The following is a 26,506-nucleotide window of genomic DNA, read 5'->3' as shown; positions in this document are numbered from 1 at the left end:
ATTACAAATTTAGAGTGACAAGGTAGTAGTATTTCTAAATTTCTGTACTCCACAAAGCAATCCTGAGGCTTTTATTCATTCGCAAAAAAATAAAATAAAAAATAAAATCCTGAGGCTTTTATTAACACTGAGCTCCCAACGCCCGGCTCCCGGAGGAGTAGATGCTCTAACTCTTCGTGGGCCGGGTACCAAATGCAGGGGCTGGAGCGTGTTAACTAGACCTCACTGAGCCGGGCCGTTTCGAGCTCGCCAGATGGGCATGCGTCAACCGTTTAGCTGGGCCATGCCAAATCCTCACCCGCTGACTCGCTCCGGGCTCGGCGGTAGGTCGCCACCAAACAGGGAAGAGGGCGCGTCACCTTTGACGCGGCCGCTCCGCACGCTCAGCTCACTGGTTGCTCCGGTGGTTAAGTCCTTTTCCTACCCCTTCTTTACCACGCTCATGGCATGCTCACCGCGGCCTGCTGTACCCTAGCACACGTAGCGTGGGGTGTGGTCGCATGTGTGCAACAAGTGTGTACGCCGGGTCGCCGGGCGGTTTACCGGAGCACCGCGATATAAAAGCGCACGGTGTCCCAACGGCCTGGTCACACAAGAACCAACGTCGTCACGGTCGACCTGCATCGATCTTGGCACGTACTGTACTCGCCATGGCTTCCGACCAGCCCTTCGCAGCAGCACTGGTGGTCATCTGCGCGATCCTGTGCTGCTCGCCACAAGGTGACTGGTTTAGTTTTCCTCGCTCCGTTGAGTTCTCGTCATGCATTGTGCCATTTGTGTAGTTGTGTTAGTGATTGATGAGCGTGTGCATGCATGCCGTGAAACGAAAACAGCGCGAGCCGTCAACTACACGTTCGCCAGGGACGCGACGCGGGCGCCGGCGGTGTCGTACTACGACTACATCATCGTGGGCGGCGGCACGGCGGGGTGCCCGCTCGCCGCCACGCTGTCGCAGCGCTTCCGCGTGCTCCTGTTGGAGCGCGGCGGGTCGCCGTACGGCGACCAGCGGGTGGAGAACATGACCCACTTCACGGCCACGCTCGCCGACACGTCCCCGGGGTCGCCGGCGCAGCGGTTCGTGTCCGAGGACGGCGTGATCAACTCGCGCCCGCGGGTGCTGGGCGGCGGCAGCTGCATCAACGCCGGCTTCTACACGCGCGCCAGCGACGAGTACGTGATGGACGTCGGGTGGGACCTCGAGGCGGCCAAGGCGGCGTACCGTTGGGTGGAGGACGTGGTGGCGTTCCACCCGGAGCTTGGCCCCTGGCAGGCCGCGCTGCAGAGGGGGCTCATGGAGGTCGGCGTCGCGCCGGGCAACGGGTTCACGTTCGACCACATCGACGGGACCAAGGTCGGCGGCTCCATATTCGACGACGAGGGCCGGCGCCACACGGCCGCCGACCTGCTGCGGTACGCGCGCCCCGAGGGCATCGACCTGCTGCTCCGGGCCAGAGTCGCCAAGATCCTCTTCAACGTCGGAGGTCAGTCAAAGCTCGTTTTGTGTTGCTGGTTCTACGGCCAGGCGACATGCACGCACGTATTTTTGCGTGCCGACCGAACTGACGTTTCGATTCGTTACCCGCGCTCGTTTTCGCGTCAGGGCACCGGGCACGGCCGGTGGCGCACGGCGTCGTGTTCCACGACTCCAGGGGGCAGATGCACAAGGCGTACCTCAACACCGGCCGCCGCAACGAGATCATCCTCTCGGCGGGCGCCATGGGCAGCCCGCAGCTGCTGATGCTCAGCGGCGTCGGCCCCGCCGACCACCTGCGCTCGTTCAACATCACCCTCGTGCTGAACCAGTCGGCCGTCGGCCAGGGCATGGCCGACAACCCCATGAACGCCATCTTCGTGCCGTCGCCTTCCCCCGTCGAGGTCTCTCTCATCCAGGTCGTCGGCATCACCCATTTCGGCAGCTACATCGAGGGCGCCAGCGGCTCCAACTGGGCCAACCCGCGCCACCAGGGCTCCGGCGGCAACCGCCGGCCGCCCCGCAACTTCGGCATGTTCTCTCCACAGGTACGTGCCGTACATTGCAAGTGACATTCTGACAAACTTGCCAAGTGATCAGCGGGACAGAACATCTTTGATAGTCGGGTGCTCTTGTTCCTGCAGACTGGGCAGCTGGCGACGGTGCCCCCGAAGCAGCGCACGCCGGAGGCCATTGCGCGCGCGGCGGACGCAATGAGCCAGCTCGACGACTCGGTGTTCCGCGGCGGCTTCATCCTGGAGAAGGTCCTTGGCCCGGCGTCCACGGGCCACCTGGAGCTGCGGAACCTTAACCCGGACGACAACCCGGCGGTGACGTTCAACTACTTCTCGCACCCGGAGGACCTCCGGCGCTGCGTCGAGGGCTTGACGCTCATCGAGCGCGTCATCCAGTCCAAATCCTTCGAGAACTTCACGTACCCCTACTTCTCCATGGAGGCGCTGCTCAACATGACGGCGGAGTTCCCCGTCAACCTGCTGCCTCGGCACGACAACGACTCCAGGTCTCTGGAGCAGTTCTGCAAGGACACCGTCATGACCATCTGGCACTACCACGGCGGCTGCCAGGTCGGCAGGGTCGTCGACGCCGAGTACCGTGTGCTCGGCATCGACGCCCTGCGCGTCATCGACGGCTCCACGTTCAACGCCTCGCCGGGAACCAACCCGCAGGCCACCGTCATGATGCTCGGCAGGTAATCACCCCACGTTTGCTCCTTTTAGGTCTTTGTGTAACATGTCATTTTGGGTGACCATCCCTAAATGTGTAGCACTTTTTAGCCAAGGTCCTAGTGGGTACTGATTCTGTCTCCATGGTTGCATTTTTAGGTCGGATCCTATCAATCTCTCTTTCTCTCTTCAAAAATAATGATCATATCTGTAACTTGACAGGTATATGGGGGTCAAGATCCGAGACGAGAGAGTGCATGCTGAAGGCTTAAGGAGGAGAAAACCGTAGTCCACCCGATCAAGATTGGCAGGCATTCTTATTGCAGTATGTAGACTATTGTCACGGACTATAAATTTAGAATTCATTTGGAATGAGTTGCGCGTCATCATTGAAAGTCTGTGTTCATTTGTACCGTTATCAAGACCAAATCTGTATTCTCTGAAGAAAAATCAAATTTGTATTTAAGAAACCTTATACAGAAACATCTGCTACTGACTTACTTTTGGTCAAATAGAGTTTATTCTTCTACCCACCCATCTCTTCTCAGTTTCCTGACCAAAGAAAAACAGCAAAGTGTCAACTCCAACCCCCCAAAGACGGGTCTCAAAAACGAAAGAAGAATCCCGTAGTGGGGACGGAGCTTTTTAGAGGGCACAACCATGAACGTAAAAGGGAAAGGGAGATATTGGATGCCAAGAGGATATCCATGGTTTAAAACCCTCTGAAAATCTAGCACGTATATGCCTCCCGGCTCTCCCCAGCTGGATTTCTGCCCCCTATAAATCCCGTGATGCGGCAGAGTGGGAGAGCAGCAAGGTCAAGGCAAGGAGGAAGAAGAAGAAGTAAGGAAGCGACTGTTCTGAACAATCAAGATTCAGTAGTGAGATACATCTAATTAAGCAGTCCAGTTTCAGGGCTCCTCTTTATTGGCAGGGAGCGTGTGAGGCCATGTAGCCTCATTCAGCGCTCTGCCAAAGGAGAGTTGCCCTGTAACTGGAAATAGCTTAAGGTGCTGACAGCTTCGGGCCTTCATCTGCACTGCTTCCAGCCTCTCACTGACCGCAGTGTGGCACCGGTGAGTGGTGCAATGATCTTTGATCTCTGTGAATTGATGCGATTGCTTACCTGCTTGTGTTCCCGCGTGTGAAAGGTAATGGTAATTTCGTGAATATCTGCCTCTTTGTTGCTCACTGATCCCTACCCTGTCAAAAATATTTGTTGAAAGAACACGGGGCATCAGCCGGGGGGTGCAGGAGAAAACAGCACGCCGAAATGCTGAAAGAAACGGATATTGCAGCTGCTTTTTGACGACACAAGAACCTTTTCGTGGTTCCCTATAGTGGAGACAATGTTCGAGAGAGTAGAAATAGTGGAGATAAAGAGAAGCTAGCTAGTTGGATTGGTGTCTAACGAGAGAACTGCCTTTTTGGGTACAAAAGAATGCAATTTTACACAAAGGGCCCTGAAGATAGAAAAACACGGCCCTTAACTCCGATGAACCGAGAGAACCACCCATACCGGAGAAATTTTCGGTGCAGCAAAAAAGCACCAACACCAATACGAGGACTCCATCGAAGAAACCCCACTTGAGCATTTTGGAGCGCCCAAGGCCGCCTCCAGGAATTTGGAACTCCGGGGCTAAAAGCAAAATGGCGTCATAAAAAATATTAAAAAAATTGATATAACTAAATCATACACTCTCCATATGTGTCTGTTGAAAGATGTGACAATCTATACTATATTTTAATATATATCAAATATAAATGCTAGAAGAGTAAAGGTAATACTAAATCAATAAACATATACAATTGTGGACTACGTTTTGTTTGTCTTTCATTAATAAAGGGGTCGTATGCATCGTGGTGATGCAAAGGCCGAAGGTAATCCTTCTTTTTTTTTAAAAAATCAATAAACAAATACAATAAGAAAAGTCAATAAGCTGGCCACATTGTCCTAAAGACGAAAAGGGAAACAGATCAATGAAATAGGGGCCAGATGGTAGGGGATTGGTTGTGTAAACAACTAATTGGTTAGGATCGAGTTGACGGAAAAAAGGCTAACTTTGTTTGATCCAATCTGTCTATGCTAGTTTGAGTTTGTTGAGGTGTCAACACACTTATGATAGACAGATCCTCAACCGCACTGGTTCTCAGTGCTGCCGCTCCTCTTTCACCACCAACTCATGGTGCTGCGCCCGAGGTGGTTCTAGCGTATAAGAACTACGCGGAGATGTCATGTGGTGTCAGGTTGCGTCAACTTTGCGATGTCGGGTTAAGAGGAAGCCCTGGACGAATTGCTTGTTCACGGTGGCGCAGAGAAGCAACCTCAAGATGTTGAGGGAGCGAGGAGAGCTTAAGAATGAAGGCATGAATGATAGGACAGATATCTCCGCGGACGACATGGAGGTAAGCATCCATCAAGCCATAAATTTATGCATGATAGTGTAGCCAGTAGCCCTCACGGTGTGTATCAGCTCAAAATCGAGTATGCAACTGGAGCTTTGAAAATAAACTTAGTTATCTTTGCATTCCGTCGAAACCGAGGTGTAGCTCAGCATAGAAAATGTTGGGTTGTAGGTCGGTGAAACATCACCTTTGTAGAAAAAAAATGTAATGTGCGGTAGCCCCCGGGACTGAGGTACGGTGTAAGTGGACGACTTGAGGATCAAAATCCTCCTCGGCAGTAGCTTTCAATTATTGCGTAGAAACTGACGATCTCATAGTCCCCGAAACTCATGTCGGTTCGCAAAGTTGGCCTAAGGATCGAATCCAACATCGGGGACATGCTTAGAGAAAAAAGGGATGTGTGGTAGCCCCCCGAGAATCATGTCGTTGGAGCGTCAATGGTATGACATGCATCACTTATGCCGGCGGCGTCGTCATACTTTGACAAAGCTGGCCCGTGCCTGTCCCTGACATGTTCATGCAACCCATCCACCTGCTTGACTAACGTCTCGTAGTGATGTGAGGGTCGTGGCATGTTACACTTGATACGGTGGATCATTCCATGAACATCGTCCTCAGGCGGTACCATTCGTTACTCCTTGGGGCAGGAGCTTGACTTGTCCCCATGTCGGAGACTGAGCTACCCATGTTATGTGATGCATCAACATGGTTCTTCTCTTCGTACAATCTGCCACCATGTTTGTAGCACATTTTCCTTATCGTCATGTCGTCCATCACAATGGGGAGGCCGATCTACTGCATTAGGCTGTAGTTCTTTAGTCCACGTGTGCTGGTAAACCACATTTTGGTTCACGGCAGTGTCAAGTCCTTGATCAGGTTTCGGCCATGCTTGGACAGTGTCTGCTTGGCCGCCTTATGCTTGCTCTTATCCCTAAAGTCTTCCTCATATTGGAGGACCTGCAAGATCGATCTTTGAGATCTTATATGTGACCGAGTAGATGTTTTTTTACTAAACATTGTAGGGAGACCCCCGCCCCAACCTTCAATTTTATTCCACTCTCCCAAACACAAGTAAAATTACAAGGTTACCTCGGTAACCCAAGAAGAAAAACTAGTCTACCTAACCTAAGGAGGAAAAATAACAAAATCAAGGGGTAAGAAAGACACCCACCTTACCAGATCCTCCTTAAATCTGGGTTTTATTCTATGATCCAACATGGACATATCTATTACAAAACCTACTTTCCATACATTAAATCTAGGCCTAATGTTCCTAAAAACTTTAGCATTCCTCACCAGCCAGATGTGCCAGCATGCAATGAAGACAACCTTTGTGATAAAGCTTTGCCAAAGTCTCTTTTAGCATGCAAGGCACCAGCCGACATGTCTTGTCCAACTCCCCAATCAAGTTGCAAGTAATTCCAAATCCTATAGCTGAACAAACGAGTGAAGAACATGTGATCCCTATCCTCCCTGGCCTGTGCATGACAAGTCTTACAATTGACACCATCCTCCAAATGCCAATGTCTCCTCTCAACCATGTCTTTAGTGTTCAATATGTCCATGATAAGCATCCAGGCAAACACTTTTATCTTCAGAGTACAACTACTAGCCCAAATCCAATTAAGCAGTGGATTAAAAGAGAAAGATTTATGGGCAAAAGTGCATAACAACTTTGGTGTGTACTTCTTAACAGTTCCATGCCAAGACTACACATATGTGTGGTTTTTCGTCAACTCAACATCATTCATAAATGATTTTATCATTGCTAGCTCAGCAAAACCTTGATCACACAAAGGAAGATCGAACCAATGCAAAAGATCATTGCACTGAAATCCCTCCTTGACTATAGACTATGGATCATTGACATAAGAGAAGAGCCTAGGGCATCCCTCTTTCAAAAGGACCATTGAGACACCAATATTCCATCTTTCCTGCCAAAACAAAGTTGTATCTCCTTGATTGACTTGAACCCAAGTTACCTCCCTGAAATTATCCAATAGTCTAAGAATATTCTTCCACCAATAAGAACCACAAGGTTCAGTTGCCTTAGGTACCCTCTCATAACAATAGGTGCTCCAAATCAGATTTGGCAAAGGCAAGTCAACTTTGTTGAGAAATTTATTAGCATGCTTCATTAGTAAAGCAGCATTTTGCAGATCTAGATTTAGAATCCCCAACAAGTAGATGGTTGTTATCCTTGGCTTCCTTTCTGTCAAACTGAGCAACCTTAGTCGAGCTTCGTCGTGGCGAGGGCTACAAACCTATTCATTCAGTATGTCCTCATAGGAACTAACACGTTTCCAATGTATCTATAATTTTTTATTGTTCCATGCTATTATATTATCATTCTAGGATGCTTTTTTAGTAATTTACATGCTCATTTATATTATTTTCGAGAACCAACCTATTAACCCAGTGCCAAGTGTCAGTTGTTGTTTTTTGCATGTTTTTGGCTTTTCACGAATACTGTACCAAATGAAGTCCAAATACCCCGAACTTTTTATGATTTTTTTGGACAAAATAAGGACCTCAAAGCTTCGGAAGAGACCGGATGCCCATAGGTTGGTGCCAAGCCAACACCACGCGCCTAGGGGGTGGACGCGCCCTAATGGCTTGGGGCCACCTCCCTTAGCGTGTGGACCACCTCTCTTTCCTATAAATTCAAAATTATCCCAAAAACTCCGAAACACTTTTTCCATCGCCGCAAGTATATGTTCCGCCGTGTGCCCATCTAGAGCCCTTTTCTCGTGCCCTGACGGAGGGGGGATCAATCAGGGAGGGTATCTACATCAACCTTACTGCTCCCATGGTGATGTGTGAGTAGTTCACCACAGACCTACGGGTCCATAGTTAGAAACTAAATGGCTCTCTCTCTTTCTCTTTCTCTCTCCCTCCCTCCCTCTCTCTCTCTCTATGTTCTTCGTTGCCATGATCACCGTGATTCCCGCGGTGATCTATATTATGTAATGACTCTTGTGTAGTGCATTTGTTGGGATCCGATGAATTGTGGGTTTATGTTCAAATTATTCACAAATAATATTTGAGTCTTCTCTGAATTCTTATATGAATGATTGTGATAGCTTAGTAATTCTCTCTGATCTATTGATTTGGTTTGGCCAACTAGACTGATCCATCTTCAGTGGGAGAGGTGCGTTGTAGTGGGTTTAATCTTGTGGTGCTCAATCCAAGTGACACAAAGGGACATGACACGTATTCTAATGTTGTCATTAAGGGTAAAACGATGGGGTTCATTCATATTAATTGGATTTACTTTTTCTAGATCATGTCATCATCCTCAAAGCATTACTCTGTTTTCACCTAATACTCTAGATGCATGCTGGATAGCGGTCGATGGGTGGAGTAATAGTGGTAGATACACGCAGGAGTCAGTCTACTTATTTACAGACATGATGCATTTATATAATGATCATTTCCATGAATAAATAGTGCATAACTATGTGTTTTTCTATCAATTGTTGAATAGTAATTTATATACCCACCATATGCTTTCTACGAGAGAGAAGCCTCTAGCAAAAACTATGCCCCCCGGTCCTATTCACAAATATATTTACAAAAACAATAAATACCTTTCTAAATTTTATTATTTGCATTTAATTTTATATTTAATATATTACAACTATCTATATAGCACTACTTATTGCTTGCAAGTAACGAGTTCAAGGGGATTGACAGCCCTCCTGTCCGTGTTGGGTGCAAGTGTTTGCTCTTTTGTGTGTTAGCGCTGAAGATGGGAGATTGCGTGGTCCTCTCGGAGTCATAATCGTGGTCTTCCTATTAATTTGACAACCTTGTTTCTCACTAAGGGAAATACTTATCTATAGTATCCTAAATCATCCCCTCCTCTTCGGGGACAAACCCACCGCAGATCACAAGTATCAGGGACCGAACTCGCTCATGGACCAAGGTTCCCCTCCTCATTGGGTGGTTCATGAGGAGGAGGACTCTTCCTCTCGGGGTCATAATCGGGGTAATCCTTGGTTCTATTGCCATTATCATTACCATTGTTGTTGCGGTTGCATTGGCTCGTGTTAGGCGTGTCCACCATGTACCAATCATCGGTTGAGGTTGAAGGGGAACGTTGCATGGGAAACAAAAAAATTCCTACGCACACGAAGACCTATCTTGGTGATGTCCATCTACGAGAGGAGATTAGATCTACGTACCCTTGTAGATCGCTAAGCGGGAAGCGTTAAGAAACACGGTTGATGTAGTGGTACAGCTTCGTGATTCAAATCACCGTCGGCCCACGATCCGTTCCAATCTAGCGCCGAACGGACGGCACCTCCGCGTTCAGCACACGTACATCTCGATGACGATCTCGGCCTTCTTGATCCAGCAAGAGAGACGGAGAAGTAGATGAGTTCTCCGGCAGCGTGACGGCGCTTCGGTGGTGGTGATGATCTATTCCTGCAGGGCTCCGCCCGAGCTCCGCAAAAATTTGATTTAGAGGCAAAACTATGTGGAATGGGCTTGAGTTGCACATGACAAAGTTGTGTCTCAAAAAGCCCTAAACCACCAATATATATAGGAGGAGGGGAGGGGCTAGCCTTGGCGCACAAGGGCCCCAAGGGTGCGCCGTCCGAGGGGGGAGGAGGACTCCTCCTCCAATTTGGTTTGGGAAGGAGGAGTCCTCCTCTTCCTTCCCAACTCCCTCTTCCCTTTTTTTCTTTCTTTCCTTTGGTTTTTTCACTTGTGGCGCCATAGCCTTCTTGGGTTGACTCCACCAGCCCACTAAGGGCTGGTGCGCCACCCTAAGGTCATGGGCTCACTCCTGGGTGGGTGGGCCCCTCACAGTGAACACCCAGAACCCATTCGTCACTCCCGGTACACTGCCGGAAATGCCCGAAACTTTCCGATGACCAAATAAACCATCCTATATATCAATCTTTGTTTCTGGACCATTCCGGAAACCCTCGTGATGTCCGTGATATCATCCAGGACTCCGAACAACATTCGGTAACCACACATATAACTCAACTATACTAAAACATCATCGAACCTTAAGTGTGAAGACCCTGCGGGTTCGAGAACTATGCAGACATGACCCGAGACACCCCTCGGTCAATATCCAATAGCGGGACCTGGATGCCCATATTGGATCCTACATATTCTCCAAAGATCTTTATCGGTTCAGCCTCAGTGTCAAGGATTCATATAATCCCGTATGTCATTCCCTTTGTACTTCGGTATGTGATACGTCCATTTTGCATCATGCTTTCATGTTGATATTTATTGCTTTTTGGGCTGATATTTCACTTCATGGTACAATACTTATTCCTTTTCTCTCTTATTTTGCAAGGTTTACATGAAGAGGGAGAATGTCGGCAGCTCGAATTCTGGCCTGAAAAAGGAGCAAAGTTGAGATACTTATTCTGCGCAACTCCAAACACCGTGAAAATCAACGAGGATTTTTTTGGGATTTATAAAATATACTGGGCCGAAGAAGTGCCAGAGGGGTGCCAGTGGGTGGCCACAAGCCTGCTAGGCGCGGCCACCCCCCTGGCCGCGCCTAGGGGGCTTGTGGGCACCCAGCTGGCCCTCTGGCTCCCCCCTTCTTCTATATGAAGGGTTTCGTCCGGGAAAAAAAATCAGAAGGAGGCTTTTTCGAGGATTCGCCGCCGCCACGAGGCGGAACTTGAGCAGAACCAATCTAGAGCTCCAGCAGGACGATCCTGCCGGGGAAACTTCCCCCCGGAGGGGGAAATCGTCGCCATTGCCATCACCAACACTCCTCTCATCGGAGGGGACTCATCACCATCAACATCTTCATCAGCACCATCTCATCTCCAAACCCTAGTTCATCTCTTGTAACCAATCTCTATCTCGTGACTCCGATTGGTACTTGTAAGGTTGCTAGTAATGTTAATTACTCTTTGTAGTTGATGCTAGTTGGATTATTTGGTGGAAGAGTTTATGTTCAGATCCTTGATGCTCCTCATTACCTCTCTGGTCATGAATATGATTATGCTTTGTGAGTAGTTACTTTTGTTCCTGAGGACATGGGATAAGTCATGCTAATAGTAGTCATGTGAATTTGGTATTCGTTCGATATTTTGATGTGTTGTATGTTGTTTTTCCTCTAGTGGTGTTATGTGAACGTCGACTACATAACACTTCACCATTATTTGGGCCTAGAGGAAGGAATTTGGAAGTAGTAAGTAGATGATGGGTTGCTAGAGTAACAGAAGCTTAAACCCTAGTTTATGCATTGCTTCGTAAGGGGCTGATTTGGATCCACTAGTTTAATGCTATGGTTAGACTTTGTCTTAATTCTTCTTTCGTAGTTGCGGATGCTTGCAAGAGGGGTTAATCATAAGTGGGATGCTTGTCCAAGTAAGGGCAGTACCCAAGCGCCGGTCCACCCACATATCAAACTATCAAAGTAACAAAGGCGAATCATATGAACTTGATGAAAACTAGCATGACAGAAATTCCCTTGTGAACTCGGGAGCGTTTTTCCTTCTATGAGACTTTGTCCAGGCTTGTCCCTTGCTACAAAAGGGATTGAGCCACTTTGTTGCACCGTTGCTACTTTTGTTACTTGTTGCTTGCTACGAGTCATCTCACCACACAACCACTTGTTACCGATAATTTCAGTGCTTGCAGATATTTCCTTGGTGAGAACCACTTGTCAGATCCTTCTGCTCCTCGTTGGGTTCGACACTCTTAGTTATTGAAAGGACTATGATAGATCCCCTATACTTTTGGGTCATCAAGACTCTTTTCTGGCACCGTTGCCGGGGAGTGAAAGGCCTTTGGTAAGTGGAACTTGGTAAGGAAACATTCATATAGTGTGCTGAAATTTATTGTCACTTGTCACTATGGAAACTAATCCTTTGCGGGGCTTGTTCGGGTATCTTCACCTCGAACAGAAGTACAAAGAGTTGCTCCTCAACCTTCTGCACCTACTAAAAATATTTGCTTTGAATTTCCTTCGGGTATGCTTGAGAAACTGCTGGTTAATCCTTTTACAGGAGATGCAACATCACATCCAGACTTGCATCTAATCTATGTAGATGAAGTTTGTGGTTTATTTAAGCTTGCAGGTTTGCCCGGGGATGAGGTCAAGAAGAAGGTCTTTCCGTTATCTTTGAAGGATAAGGCATTGACATGGTATAGGCTATGTGATGATACTGGATCATGGAACTACAATCGGTTGAAGTTGGAATTTCATCAAAAGTTTTATCCTATTCATTTAGTACATCATGATCGGAATTATATTTATAATTTTTGGCCTCGTGATAGAGAAAGCATCGCTCAAGCTTGGGGGAGGCTTAAATCAATGTTATATTCATGCCCCAACCATGAGCTCTCGAGAGAAATTATCATTCAGAACTTCTATGCTCGGCTTTCTCATGATGATCGCACCATGCTTGACACTTCTTGTACCGGTTCTTTTATGAAGAGAGATATTGGCTTCAGATGGAATTTATTGGAGAGAATTAATCGCAACTCTGAAGATTGGGAGCTTGAATAAGGTAAGGAGTCAGGTATGAATTTCAAGTTTGATTGCGTTAACTCCTTTGTTGAAACAAATACTTTTAGTGATTTTAGCGCTAAGTATGGACTTGACTCTGAAATAGTAGCTTCATTGTGTGAATCTTTTGCTGCTCATATTGATCTCCCCAAAGAGAAGTGGTTTAAATATACTCCTCCTTTAGAAGTCAATATAGTTAAACCCAATCCAGTTGAAGAGAAGGTCATTGCCTATAATGATCCTATTGTTCCCAGTGCTTACATTGAGAAACCACCTTTCCCTGTTAGGATAAAGGATCATCTAAAGCTTCAACTGTGATATGTAGAGGCTACATTAGAACACCTACACCCCCTGAGCAAATTAGAGTTGAACCTAGCATTGCTATTATCAAAGATCTCCTTTCCGACAATGTTGAGGGACATAATATTCACTTATGTGAAGGTGCTGCTAGAATTGCTAAACCTCACGCTAGAGACAAACATAGGCTTGTTGTTGGCACACGTGTGGTTTATGTTAAGATAGGAGATCATTGTTATCATGGTTTATGTGATGTGGGTGCTAGTGTTAGTGCAATACCTCAATCCTTATATGATGAAATCAAAGATGAGATTGCACGTGTTGAGATAGAGCCTATTGATGTCACTATTCAGCTTGCCAATAGAGATACTATATGCCCTCTGGGAATTGTAGGGATGTTGAAGTCTTATGTGGTAAAACGAAGTATCCTGCTGATTTCCTTGTTTTTGCTACCGCACAAGATAGCTTTTGTCCCATCATATTTGACAGACCTTTTCTCAATACCGTCAATGCTCATATTGACTGTGAGAAGCAAACTGTCACTGTTGGCTTTGAAGGTGTGTCACATGAGTTCAATTTCTCCAAGTTTGGTAGACAACCTCATGAAAAAGAGTTGCCTAGTAAGGATGAAACTATTTCCTTAGCTTCTATTGCCGTGCCTCCTACTGATCCCTTAGAGCAATACTTGCTTGAGCATGAAAATGATGCGCATATGGATGAAAGGGACGAGATAGATAGAGTTGTCTTAGAACAATATCCTATCCTTAAGAATAACTTGCCTGTTGAACTGCTTGGGGATCCACCCCCACCAAAGGGTGATCCCGTGTTCGAGCTTAAACAGTTGCCTGATACTCTTAAGTATGCTTATCTTGATGAAAAAGAGATATATCCTATTATCATTAGTGCTAGCCTCTCAGAGCATGAAGAAAAGAAGTTACTAAAAACTCTGAGAAAGCACCATGTTGCTGTTGGATATACTCTTGATGATATTAAGGGCATTAGTCCCACTCTATGCCAGCACAAGATTAAAACTAATCCTGATTCCAAACCAGTTGCTGATCATCAAAGGAGATTAAATCCTAAGATGAAAGAAGTAGTGAGAAAAGAAATACTAAAGCTCCTGGAAGCAGGTATTAGCTATCCTGTCACTCATGGTGATTGGGTGAGTCCGGTGCATTGCGTCCCTAAGAAGGGAGGCATTACCGTTGTCCCTAATGATAAGGATGAATTGATCCCACAGAGGATTATCACTGGCTATAGGATGGTGATCGATTTTAGGAAATTGAATAAAGCCACTAGGAAAGATCATTACCCCGTGCCTTTTATCGACCAAATGCTAGAAAGACCGTCTAAACACACACACTTCTGCTTTCTAGACGGTTATTTTGGTTTCTCCCAAATACCAGTTGCACAATCTGATCAGGAGAAAACCACTTTCACCTGCCCTTTCGGTACCTTTGCTTATAGACGCATGCCTTTTGGCTTATGTAATGCACCTGCCACCTTTCAAAGATGTATGATGGCTATATTCTCTGAGTTTTGTGAAAAGATTGTTGAGATTTTCATGGATGACTTCTCTGTTTATGGGTCTTCCTTTGATGATTGCCTCAGCAACATTGATCGAGTCTTGCAGAGATGTAAAGACACCAATCTTTTCTTGAATCGGGAGAAGTGCCACCTTATGGTTAATGAAGGCATCATCTTAGGACATAAAATTTCCGAAAGAGGTATTGAAGTCGATAAGGCTAAGGTTGATGCAATCGAGAAAATGCCATACCCCACAGATATTAAAGGTATAAGAAGTTTCCTTGGTCATGCTGGTTTCTATAGAAGGTTCATTAAAGACTTCTCTAATATTTCTAGGCCTCTTACCAATATCTTGCAAAAGGATATTCCTTTTGTCTTTGACGATGATTGTGAGGAAGCCTTCGAAATACTTAAGAGGGCTTTGATAACCGCACCTATTGTTCAACCACCTGATTGGAACTTGCCATTTGAAATCATGTGTGATGCTAGTGATTATGTTGTTGGTCATGTTCTAGGGAAAAGAGTTGATAAGAAGTTGAATGTTATTCACTATGCTAGTAAAACTCTAGACAGTGCCCAAAATAACTATGCCACTACGGAAAAGGAGTTTTTAGCAGTCGTGTTTGCATGTGAAAAGTTTAGGTCTTACATAGTTGATTCCAAAGTCACTATTCACACTGATCACGCTGCTATTAAGTACCTCATGGAGAAGAAGGACGCTAAACGTAGACTTATCAGATGGGTTCTCTTGCTACTGGAATTTGATTTGCACGTTGTCGACAGGAAGGGTGCTGATAACCCAGTAGCAGATAACTTGCCTAGGTTGGAAAAAGTTCTTGATGACCCACAACCTATTGATGATAGCTTTCCCGATGAGAAATTGAATGTCATCAATGCCTCACATAGTGCACCGTGGTATGCTGATTATGCAAACTATATCGTTGCCAAATATATACCACCTAGTTTCACATACCAGAAAAATAAGAAATTCTTCTTTGATTTAAGACATTACTTCTGGGATGATCCTCACCTTTATAAGGAAGGAGTAGATGGTGTTATTAGACGTTGTGTACCTGAACATGAACAGGGACAGATCCTACAGAAGTGTCACTCCGAGGCCTACGGAGGACACCATGCGGGAGATAGAACTGCACACAAGGTATTGCAATCAGGTTTCTATTGGCCCACTCTCTTCAAGGATGCCCGTAAGTTTGTCTTGTCTTGTGACGAATGTCAAAGAGTAGGTAATATCAGTAAACGTCAGGAAATGCCTATGAACTATTCACTTGTCATTGAACCATTTGATGTTTGGGGCTTTGATTATATGGGACCTTTTCCAATATTTAACGGGTATACTCATATCCTAGTTGTTGTTGATTACGTCACTAAGTGAGTAGAAGCTATCCCCACTAGTAGTGTTGATCACAACACTTCTATCAGGATGCTTAAAGAAGTTATCTTCCCTAGGTTTGGAGTCCCTAGATATCTGATGACCGACGGTGGTTCACATTTCATTCATGGTGCTTTCTGTAAAACGCTTGCTAAGTACGATATCAACCAAAGAATTGCGTCTCCCTATCACCCTCAGTCCAGTGGTCAAGTAGAGCTAAGTAATAGAGAGATTAAACTAATTCTGCAAAAGACTGTCAACAGGTCTAGAAAGAATTGGTCTAAGAAGCTCGATGATGCACTGTGGGCTTATAGAACTGCCTATAAGAATCCCATGGGCATGTCTCCGTACAAAATGGTGTACGGTAAAGCATGTCATTTACCTCTTGAGCTAGAGCATAAAGCTTATTGGGAAATCAAAGAGCTCAACTTTGATTTTAAACTTGCTGGTGAGAAGAGGTTATTTGACATTAGCTCGCTTGATGAGTAGAGAACTCAGGCATATGAAAATGCCAAGTTGTTCAAAGAAAAGGTTAAGAGGTGGCATGATAAGAGGATACAAAAGCGTGAGTTCAATGTAGGTGATTATGTCTTGCTATATAATTCTCGTTTAAGATTTTTTGCAGGCAAGCTTCTCTCTAAATGGGAAGGTCCCTATATTGTTGAGGAAGTATATTGTTCCGGTGCTATCAAGATCAACAACACGGAAGGTAATTGTCCGAGAGTTGTAAATGGGCAGATAATCAAGCATTATATTTTAGGTACTCCCATAAATGTTGAAAGCAATATTATCAATACCATAACTCCGGAAGAATACCTAAGGGATATTTATCAGCCTGTTTGAGACTCCGAAAACGAAGAGGTATGTGATTCGGCAAGAAAACAGACTCCAAAACTTTTCTAGTAGGAATTTTTCTCAGTTTTGGAATATTTGAAAAAATAGAAAAATTGGAAGTAGTCCGGAAAGTGCGCGAGGAGGCGACAAGCCTGCCAGGCACGGGCCCTCCCCCTGGTCGCGCCTGGGGGGGCTTGTGGCCATCTCGTGTGCCTCCCGGACTCCGTTTTCATGTGGAGTACTCCTTCTGGTCTGGAAAAAAATCATTATATATTCTCCCGAAAGGTCTGACCCTCGTATCACGCAGATTTCCTCTGTTTTCGTTTCGAGCCTGTTTTCTGCCGCAGATTTAGAGCAAGATGTCGTCCCAGGAATCTGTGGGGGAGAATAATCTCCCTCAAGTCCATGGAGAAGTACATGCTGATCTGAAAAGGATGGAGGTCATGGAGGCTAAGGAAAGGCTACTTAAAGAAACCAAGGGCAAAGCTAAGGAGAAGAATCAGGCATGGGATGAAGTGCAATCTGTGCTCAACAAGGAAGAAGGTGTAGAAGTGGATTTCCTCCAACCCTACCTCCACCTACTGTCTCCATCCTTGATTGAACTCTTGAGGTTTTGTGAAATAACTCGTGCTCGCAATACTTATCTCACTCGTGAAGTTGTTTTGCTGGAGAAACATATCACAGATCTCCAATGTATAAATCAAATATTGATGGCCCTCTTGGAATCAAAGGTTGCAACAACTCTACCACCATCACCTCCAAAAGAATACAACTAAGCATGGGTATGGGCAATCCCCTTGGCTTTTGCCAAGCTTGGGGGAGTTGCCCCGGTATCGTATCACCACCACATCTTTTGCCTTTACCTTTGTTTTAGTTTGTTCCTTTTCAGTTTTCTTTTTCTCTAGTAGTTTAAAAGTCTTAGTGTTTTAGTCTTGATTTTTTCTTTGTGTCACCCCTGATGTATTCGAGCTCGTGAGCCATATAATAAAGAGTGTCTTAGTTGAAGGGCTTTGCCTCTTGCCATGATCAAAAGAGTGAGAAAAGAACAAAAACATGAAAGATCATGTAATGATCTTATGGGAAGTGATGGCTTCACATATAAAAAGAATGTTGATTGAAACTTGTTGAGGGTAGACAAACGTAGACCTTGGTCATTGTTGCAATTAATAGGAAGTGATAAGGAAGGAGAGGTTCACATATAATTATATCATCTTTCACACCATCTATGATTGTGAACACTCACTATACTATTGCATGCCTAGAAGTAGATGTTGGACAAGGAAGACAACATAATGAATTGTGTTTGCCTGGCTCCGAACAATGTTATATGACTAGAGATACCTTAGCATGTGACGATTGCTTCCACCTCATATTAGCCAAAACTCCCGCACCAAGTAGAGATACTACTTGTGCATCCACAAACCTTCAACCCAGTTTTGCCATGAGAGTCCACCATACCAACCTATGGATTGAATAAGATCCCTCAAGTAAGTTTTCATCGGTGCAAGCAATAAAAATTGCTCCCTAATATGTATGATCTATTAGTGTGTGGAAAATAAACTTTGTACGAACCTGCGATGAGGAAGACATAAAAGCGACAGACTGCATAATAAAGTTCTTTATCACAGGAGGCAATATGAAGTGATGTTCCTCCGCACTAAGAGGACACACATCCAAACCTAAAAAGCGCATGAAAACCTCTGCTTCCCTCTGTGAAGGGCCTATCTTGTACCTTTTCTTTTTGCCCTTGAAAGAGTCATGGTGATCTTCACCAATTCCTTGTTTCGCCTTTATCTTGGCTAACGTCATATGCTAGGGAAAGATCTATATTCATATGTCAACTTGGAGGTAAGCATTCATGAATTATTATTGTTGACATTACCCTTGAGGTAAGCAGTTGGGAGGCAAAACTATAAGCCCCTATCTTTCTCTGTGTCCAGCTGAAACTTTGATCTCATGAGTACCACGTGAGTTGTAGCAATTGTAGAGAATGAAAAGATGATTGAGTATGTGGATTTTCTTTACAAGCTCTTATTTGACTCTTTCTGATGTTGTGATAAATTGCAATTGCTTCAATGACTAAAGGCTATCGGTTGCTAATTCTCGGTAAGGTTCTTGATCCATACTTTACTTTGTGAAGGAATTGTCACTTTAGCATGAGAGATTCTATGTTGGTATTGTTGTTCTGATCATGATCATGATGCATGCATGTTCGTATTTTGTTTTGTCGACACCTCTCTCCCTAAACATGTGGGCATATTTATTGAGCTCGGCTTTCGCTTGAGGACAAGCGAGGTATAATCTTGGGGGAGTTGATATGTCCATTTTGCATCATGTTTTAATGTTGATATTTATTGCTCTTTGGGATGATATTTCACTTCACGGTACAATACTTATGCCTTTTCTCTCTTATTTTGCAAGGTTTACATGAAGAGGGAGAATGCCGGCAGCTGGAATTCTGGCCTGAAAAAGGAGCAAAGTTGAGATACCTATTCTGCGCAACGCCAAATGCCGTGAAAATCTACGAGGATTTGTTTCGGGATTTATAAAAAATATTGGGCCAAAGAAGTGCCAGAGGGGCGCCAGCAGGTGGCCACAAGCCCGCTAGGCGTGGCCACCCCCTGGTCGCGAGTAGGGGGCTTGTGGGCACCTGATGACCCACAAGTATAGGGGATCAATCATAGTCCTTTCGATAAGTAAGAGTGTCAAACCAAACGAGGAGAAGAAGGCTCTGATAAACGGATTTCAGCAAGGTAATAACTGCAAGCACTGAAAGTAGCGGTAACAAGTGATTGTGTAGCGAGGTGAAACGTAGCAAGCAAAAAGTAACAAGTAACAAGTAGTAGCAACGGTGCAGCAAGTGGCCCAATCCCTTTTGAAGCAAGGGACAAGCCTGAACAAAGTCTTATAGGAGGAAAAACGCTCCCGAGGACACACGGGAATTTCTGTCATGCTAGTTTCATCATGTTCATATGATTCGCGTTTGTTACTTTGATAGTTTGATATGTGGGTGGACCGGCGCTTGGGTACTGCCCTTACTTGGAGAAGCATCCCATTTATGATTAACCTCTCTCGCAAGCATCCGCAACTACAAAAGAATAATTAAGACAAAGTCTAACCATAGCATTAAACTAGTGGATCCAAATCAGCCCCTTACGAAGCAACGCATAGACTGGGGTTTAAGCTTCTGTCACTCCAGCAACCCATCATCTACTTACTACTCCCCAATGCCTTCCTCTAGGCAAAAATATGGTGAAGTGTTATGTAGTCGACGTTCACATAACACCACTAGAGGAAAAGCAACATATAGCATATCAAAATACAGAACGAATATCAAACTCACATGACTATTATCAGCATGACTTATCCCATGTCCTCAGGAACAAAAGTAACTACTCACAAAGCATAATCATAATCATGATCAGAGGTGTAATGAACAACATCAAGGATCTGAACATAAACTCTTCCACCAAGTAATCCAACTAGCATCAACTACTGTAGCGACCCGACTCAAAACGAGTCAAGCCTCCGTGTATCTGTGCCATCCCTGGATCGGTATGCTGATACACACAGTACATCAATGTATATATCAAAGTTCAATCACATGTAAATAGCGTAAAACTGATATATACCTTAAATATCTCAGCGGAAACAGTCAAGGGAGTGGAGTCCCAAATAACACCAACGGCAGGTTGAGTGCGGACCGTAACCCTGAATCGTACTCTTACTCGTCGAGGAAAATATCTGCAACATAAGACGTTGCAGCCTTGTAGGTCAGCATATTGAATATGCCGGCAAGTCATCAAAGAGAGGGGGTGAAATAATAATCATCTATTCTACATGCATATATGGCAGGTGGGGCTATAAGTTTTTGGCGAAAAGCAAGTTTTCTCCTACATCAAGAGAGGGTTAAAAGCAAAATATTACCACGTTGTTTGTTGTTAACGAGATGGTTCCGCCAACCAATTCTCATACCCGAGTTGTCAATAATTCCCACATCATTATTAAATTGTGTTGAGAGTTCCTGATAACTTCAGTTCCTTTGGCTCAAGTTGTTCATGACCTTGGACACGGCTAATCGATTAGGTTTGAGTACTCTGCAGAGTTTTGCACACGTTCCCCACAAGATTTGATCGCCTCCGTGTATGTCCTCACACTTCAGGGTGTTTGAAGACCGGATGATCAAAACATGGTTTTTCAACGCGTCCCTCTGAATCCCTATCGGTGCCCATCCAATCCTACCGTTCTTCTACGTCTGCTGGCACCGCCTGTCCAGAGTCGCCGCTTCTCCAACCAAGCCAGAGCCCATAATGACTTGTGGCTGTGCAGGTAAGCCTTGGTCTTGAAACTATCCATCCGTCTCTTTGAGCCTGGGTGAAGCTTTCCGCAAGATGTCATGGCACGTCTCCAGCATCCCGGGTCATCCACTGGTTTCTCCAGGGAGCCGATCAACCGTCCTTCACCCAGAGTTGCATTGCATCATGAGGTCTTGAAAAGTCTTGACTTAACCGGTCTTGGTTATTAAATTATTCTTGCATCACTCGTGATAAACTCTCAACCAGAATCCCGTCTACTCAAGCATAGCAATATGAAATTTGTCATCCCGAGCCAAGTAACGGGGTTGTTGGGTGCCTACCACATGATACTACAATATGTAACCATAATTTCCAAGTACCTACTCAGCATGCAATTGGGCATAGGATGGTAGAACTACGATGCATAAAACATAGGTGATACATGATCAAATGACTTGCCTGGTGAGGTTGATGAAGAAGAATTATCGTTCTCGAGAAATAACTTGATAGACTATTCCTCACTCTCCGATGAAATCTATATAACAAACATATCATTCACATAAGCACTCATACTAGCAATCAAAACAAAAGAGAGAGCGAATAAGAATCCGAAAGAAACTTCAACTAAAACTAGGAGTCTTCTACTACATCAAACACTAATAGTTTTTTTTCTGTTCTAACTGAAAATAAAACATTAAATAACAGAGAACTAAGATATAAATTTAACCAAGATAAAATAAAGTATTTTACATAAAACTGTTTTGAAAGTATTTTCAAATGGGAGTTGAAACAGTAGAGAAATCAATTGCAAGTTATTAGAGAACTAGAATTGATTTCATGATAACAACTAAAAATAAAAATAAAAATTTGTTGAAAACCTACTGTTAACTAACAGAAACAAAATATAAACTTTCTGAAATATAAAAGAAAATAATTTAAAAACAATTATAGAAAAAGAAATAGCCATAATCCTAAAAGAACTAAAACAGAATCTGTTTTGGTAAAAACCCCAAGTAATATTATTTAAAAAAACTTGAAACTTAAACTACTGAAAGATATGATCACTAGGAAACAGCAGCAAAAAGAATTAAATTAAAATCTATTTTTAAACTCCCAGAATAAGCAAAACAAGGTTTAAACTAAATCTGGTCTAATTCAAATTTTAAAATTTCAAACATAGGCAAATAGTATGTTTTCGGAAACTACAAGAAATTTGTGATCTAACACAAAAAGAATCACCTAATTCGGAGTTATAGACTAATAGATATGAATTTTATAAGTTTGCTCTTTTTCTGGAAAAAAACTGTGACGGGATTTCTATGAAGCTCACAGTGGCTTGGAGGTGCTCCGGCGAGGTGGAGGTCGCCGGTGGGGAGGGGGGACGGCGGAGGAGGTCGGCGCTGTGGAGAGGAGCGTTAGGGGCTCCTGGAGGCGAGGGGGGTGGTGTCCTGGCGATGTGGGCGTGCTCCTTGTGAGCTTTTGTAGACAGGGAAAGGGGAGATGGTGGCGAGGTGGCTACGGGAGGGAGCAGACGAGTTGATGGGGAAAATGGAACGAGGAGGAGGAGGGGGTTCTTATAGGGGGCTCGGGAGGCGCCGGGAAGGAAGGGAGAGGGAGATCGGGAAGGTGGAGGTTCTCTGTCTCCATTGCTATGGAAGTTCCTCGGAGAGAGGGAGTAGGTGAGGAAGAAGGTCCTATTGGGCCAGATTTGGAAAGGCTTTAATGGGCCTCGGCAAAGTTTCCAATAAATTGCGATTTCTTTCCTATTTTCAAAAACCGGAAAGTAAACGATAAAAGGGAAACTAAATAAATTCGGAATATATAGTTTCTATATACTAAAATTATCACAAAAATAAAATCTAAATGATAGGCATTTTTCCACAGCCAAAATAAAAACTTAAAAAAATGTTTTTCCAGAAAATCCCTAAAAGCATTATTTCTTTTTGCAATTATTTTCTCAAATTAAATTTTGGTTTTTTCTTGGCTCAAAATATTTCAATGAATGCCCCTTGTTTTTGGAGGGTCATCTTCCTCCTCTCTTTCTTGCTTGGCAAGAATTTATTCCTGGCATTTCTTGAGTGGAGAAAAAATAGAATTGCAAAACAAAAATCGAAAGAAATTCAAAGGCCACCTTCATTCAAATTCTTTGTAGTTGAAGAAGTCACGCTATCTCCTCTCATTGATTTTAAATGGATGAATTTGAATTCACCGGAAAAGGGGAAAGTCATTTTATTTCCTCTCATTCAAAAGTTTTTGAAAAGTTTCAAATTTCACTCAAGTTTTAATCACTCAAACAAACAAACAATCAATCTAATAATTTTATTAACATTCCAAAATTTGGGATGTTACAAACCTACCACACTTAAAATGAATCTCGTCCACGAGATTCGAAGAGGCTAGAAAGAAAGGTTAGGGTTTGGGGGTCTTCTAACAAATCCAACCTCCGACAAAGTGGGATGCTACCACACTTAGAATGAAGATTGCTGGTCCCTTAAAACTTTAACAATCCTTTGGGGTTTTGGCATCTGACTCCTCACATTCTTCATACTAACTCCTTTGGTGATGCTCTTCCGTTATATTCATAACGTTCCCATCAAAACGATGGTTCTTCTATTGATATAAGCTTCTTCCGTTACTGGGTCTTTTTAACTGACAGTCTCGTGGTCAATTCTAAATAACATATCAATGGTTCTCATGGTGGTCTACCATTTGTGGTTATCCTGCAGAGAGAGGGGTCTTGGTTTCATCCTCACCGTAAAATTTCTTACGCGGGACAACAAGTGCCATGTACATGGGCTTTTCTTATACCATTCTAAGGCTTAAACAAAAGCTTCAAAGAATGTCGTCTCTCTCTATGGGTAAGTCTGTCAGATTTACCATTCCGAATAGCAAGATAAATGATAAGAGTAAGTCGTCATGGTGATCAATCCATTCCGCACCCAAATCATTTCTCTGTATAAGGTTTAGACAATCTCGCATTCTAACACTTGGGCATCCTCACAAGCATTGCAGAATTTTTCTTGTCCATGAACGAAGTTCGGATAATCCATTGTTTCTGAAAGCTGAACAAAACATCTATCGTATCTTCACAACTCTCGGGTTTTTGTATGCTCCTAAGAAAACGTTTGCTGATCCATCTTAGCTTTTTCCAAGTTTCCTTCTCCAAATAGGTAGTACTTGATCCTTATTAGTCTCAGGGTCTGTGGGTTGCAGGCATACTTGGAGTTACTCTGCCTTTAAGTTTCCATAGTGTTTCATTCCATCATATTCTTGGGGTAACCATCATATAATAATAATCCTCAGACTTATTTTTTGGTACACACGCCACTGTGTGAGATACTTTCCATTGGTGTGTTTACCATGAAAAGGTATTGGTTCATCCATAAATGATATTCGTTTCATAATCAATCCTTTATTACATCCTTAATTTCTTCTCAAAAACTCCAATTCAAAAGTACTCTATTACAAATGCTGCCATCCACATTGTTCGGTATGGTCGAGCATTTCTGCTAACATTATTCATTCGTCTCTCTTGGAGGTACTTTAGTTCCACTGGAACTTTCTGATGTGTTCCTTGAAATCATCCATCTTTTGCTTTCTCATGGTGGCCATGAGCTTCATTTCCATCATCTCCACATGCACTTCACTCAAGTATTCCTGGGTATGACGGAGTCTTACTTCAAGTATTTCTCCAATTTGGCGTATGGCTTCCATGGCAGCTTCACGAACAGCATCAAAGAAGGTTGCTCGTGGTACACGTGAAATGAAAAAGTATTGCCCCATAGTCTTTGGACAAACTCCTTTCACATGGTGGAGGTGTACTTCCACATACCAAAGTTCCACTCCATTTCCCATGAACGGGTAGCCTTTGTAGACTGCATCTCCTTCAAGATGAATGTGCTTCATCATGTCCTTCAGGATTTTTGGGTAATCATGATCACTGGTCAGGGTCATGGTCGTTTCTGGGCCCTTGAGGAATGACTCGTAGAGAGTTGTCATCTGCAGGTGTCAGTAAATAGTTACTGAGAGGAATGTATGTGTCTCCTTGGTAATCATGGTACATTCCTACTCAGTGGATCCTGTGAGTTTACCGATTACTACCACACTAAAAATGAATTATACTCATGCCTTCATAGACCATATTTTCTCTTATCCTCATAAATGTTTAGAGATCTTTGCTCGTAGAGAAAAGAACGCATACAGTTCAACATAGGAGATCATGACACAACAATTTTATTGATTCATGAGTTATTACAACCTCGGAGACTTTTGTTACAAAAATTTCAACTCCAGGATCTCATGAAAAACAAGAGTGCTTCAGATTACACTTATTGCCATGGTCAAAACTTAACTACACCATTCTAGCTTTCTTCCCATGTGGACAATCATTAGCATAATGTCCTGCTTCCTTGCAACGAAAGCAAATGAGTTCTGACAAGTCTCGAGGATTCTTAGTGTTTGCTTTTTCTCCTTGGGTTTCCGGCTTCCTTCCTGAGCACATGTATTTGTGGTGGCCAAATTCCATACACTTGTAACATCTGACATGACTTAGGTCTTTATCTGCAGAGATTTGGCTCTTCCGAGGGTACTTTTTCTTCTTTCCGGACTCCTTCATTTTGGCCAGTTCTTCTATTTCAAGTGGATCAAACTCCACTTTTTCCGTCGGGAAGTTTCCCAGATACTCTTGGCTTCCCTTCGTGCAATCCTGTGAATAATGTCCTTCTTCTCCACATGACTAGCATGCATTGGAGAAAAATCTGGTCAGACCTTGTTCATTAGGGTCTTCTATATTTTCAATCATCACAGGTTCTTCTAGGATCTTCTTCTTGAGGGTTTCCTTCATTGCATCTTTCTGCTGCTTGACAACTTGTTGCACCTTGGGGTAAATGTGACACTGAGCTGGGTAGTGTGTGGTTCCTTCACAAAGGAAACAAGTCACCTGACTGCTTGGGCACTCCTCACCTGGGTGATTTTCTTCACAATGAGTGCATCCATGCTTGTGTTCTTCCTGGGTCTGTCCTATTTCTCCACAGATCTTGCATGCACAAGTCTTCTCCTTCGGATTATCATAGCACTTTTGAATAAGTCGGGATCTTAACAGAGTGTTCTTGAATTCGTCCCAAGTTTCTGCTCCACTAAATCCTTGTATGGCATGGTGCATTTTCCACCAGATAGCAGCACTTTGGGTAAAGTACTGGAGAGCGTGTTCCACTTCATACTTCCTTGAAATCAAGTTGCTCCCGAAGTGGTTCTCCATGTTCTGAATCCATATTTCAGCCTCCAGCTGGGTCATTGGTCCAGAGACTACAAGTCCAGCTTCATACTCCATCTGGTAGGGTTGAGGTTTTGGGGATGAGACGGGTAAGAGAGGGAGGGAGATACACACAATACAAACAATATTTTTGAGAATAGGTTTTGTTTGTGGCCATCAGAAAACACATACCAATGACGGCTCACAAATCATCGTATCTAACATGGGTATATAAAAGGGGTTTGGACTTCTAATGGTCATATAATTATTCGAACACTTCAGGATCTTTGAATTCTTCGAGTCTTGAGAGTCTTCAATTGGTGCACCTTCAATTCTTCAAATGCATGTTG

The 26,506-nt window shown here is 44.0% G+C and overlaps 1 protein-coding gene across 1 annotated transcript; it reads left to right on the top strand.

Moving 5' to 3' along the window:
- The first annotated feature begins 428 nt into the window (after positions 1-428).
- Positions 429-3,155, top strand: LOC123430634 (protein HOTHEAD-like). Its single transcript, XM_045114489.1, has 5 exons — positions 429-720; positions 834-1,481; positions 1,601-2,019; positions 2,116-2,681; positions 2,878-3,155. The coding sequence occupies exons 1-5, from the start codon at positions 501-503 to the stop codon at positions 2,942-2,944; spliced, it is 1,920 nt and encodes a 639-aa protein (XP_044970424.1). The 5' UTR covers positions 429-500; the 3' UTR covers positions 2,945-3,155.
- The last annotated feature ends 23,351 nt before the right edge of the window (positions 3,156-26,506 follow it).

This window comes from Hordeum vulgare, chromosome 2H, assembly GCF_904849725.1.
Source record: "Hordeum vulgare subsp. vulgare chromosome 2H, MorexV3_pseudomolecules_assembly, whole genome shotgun sequence".
Lineage (NCBI taxonomy): Eukaryota > Viridiplantae > Streptophyta > Magnoliopsida > Poales > Poaceae > Hordeum > Hordeum vulgare.
This window is presented reverse-complemented; position numbering and strand designations above follow the sequence as displayed.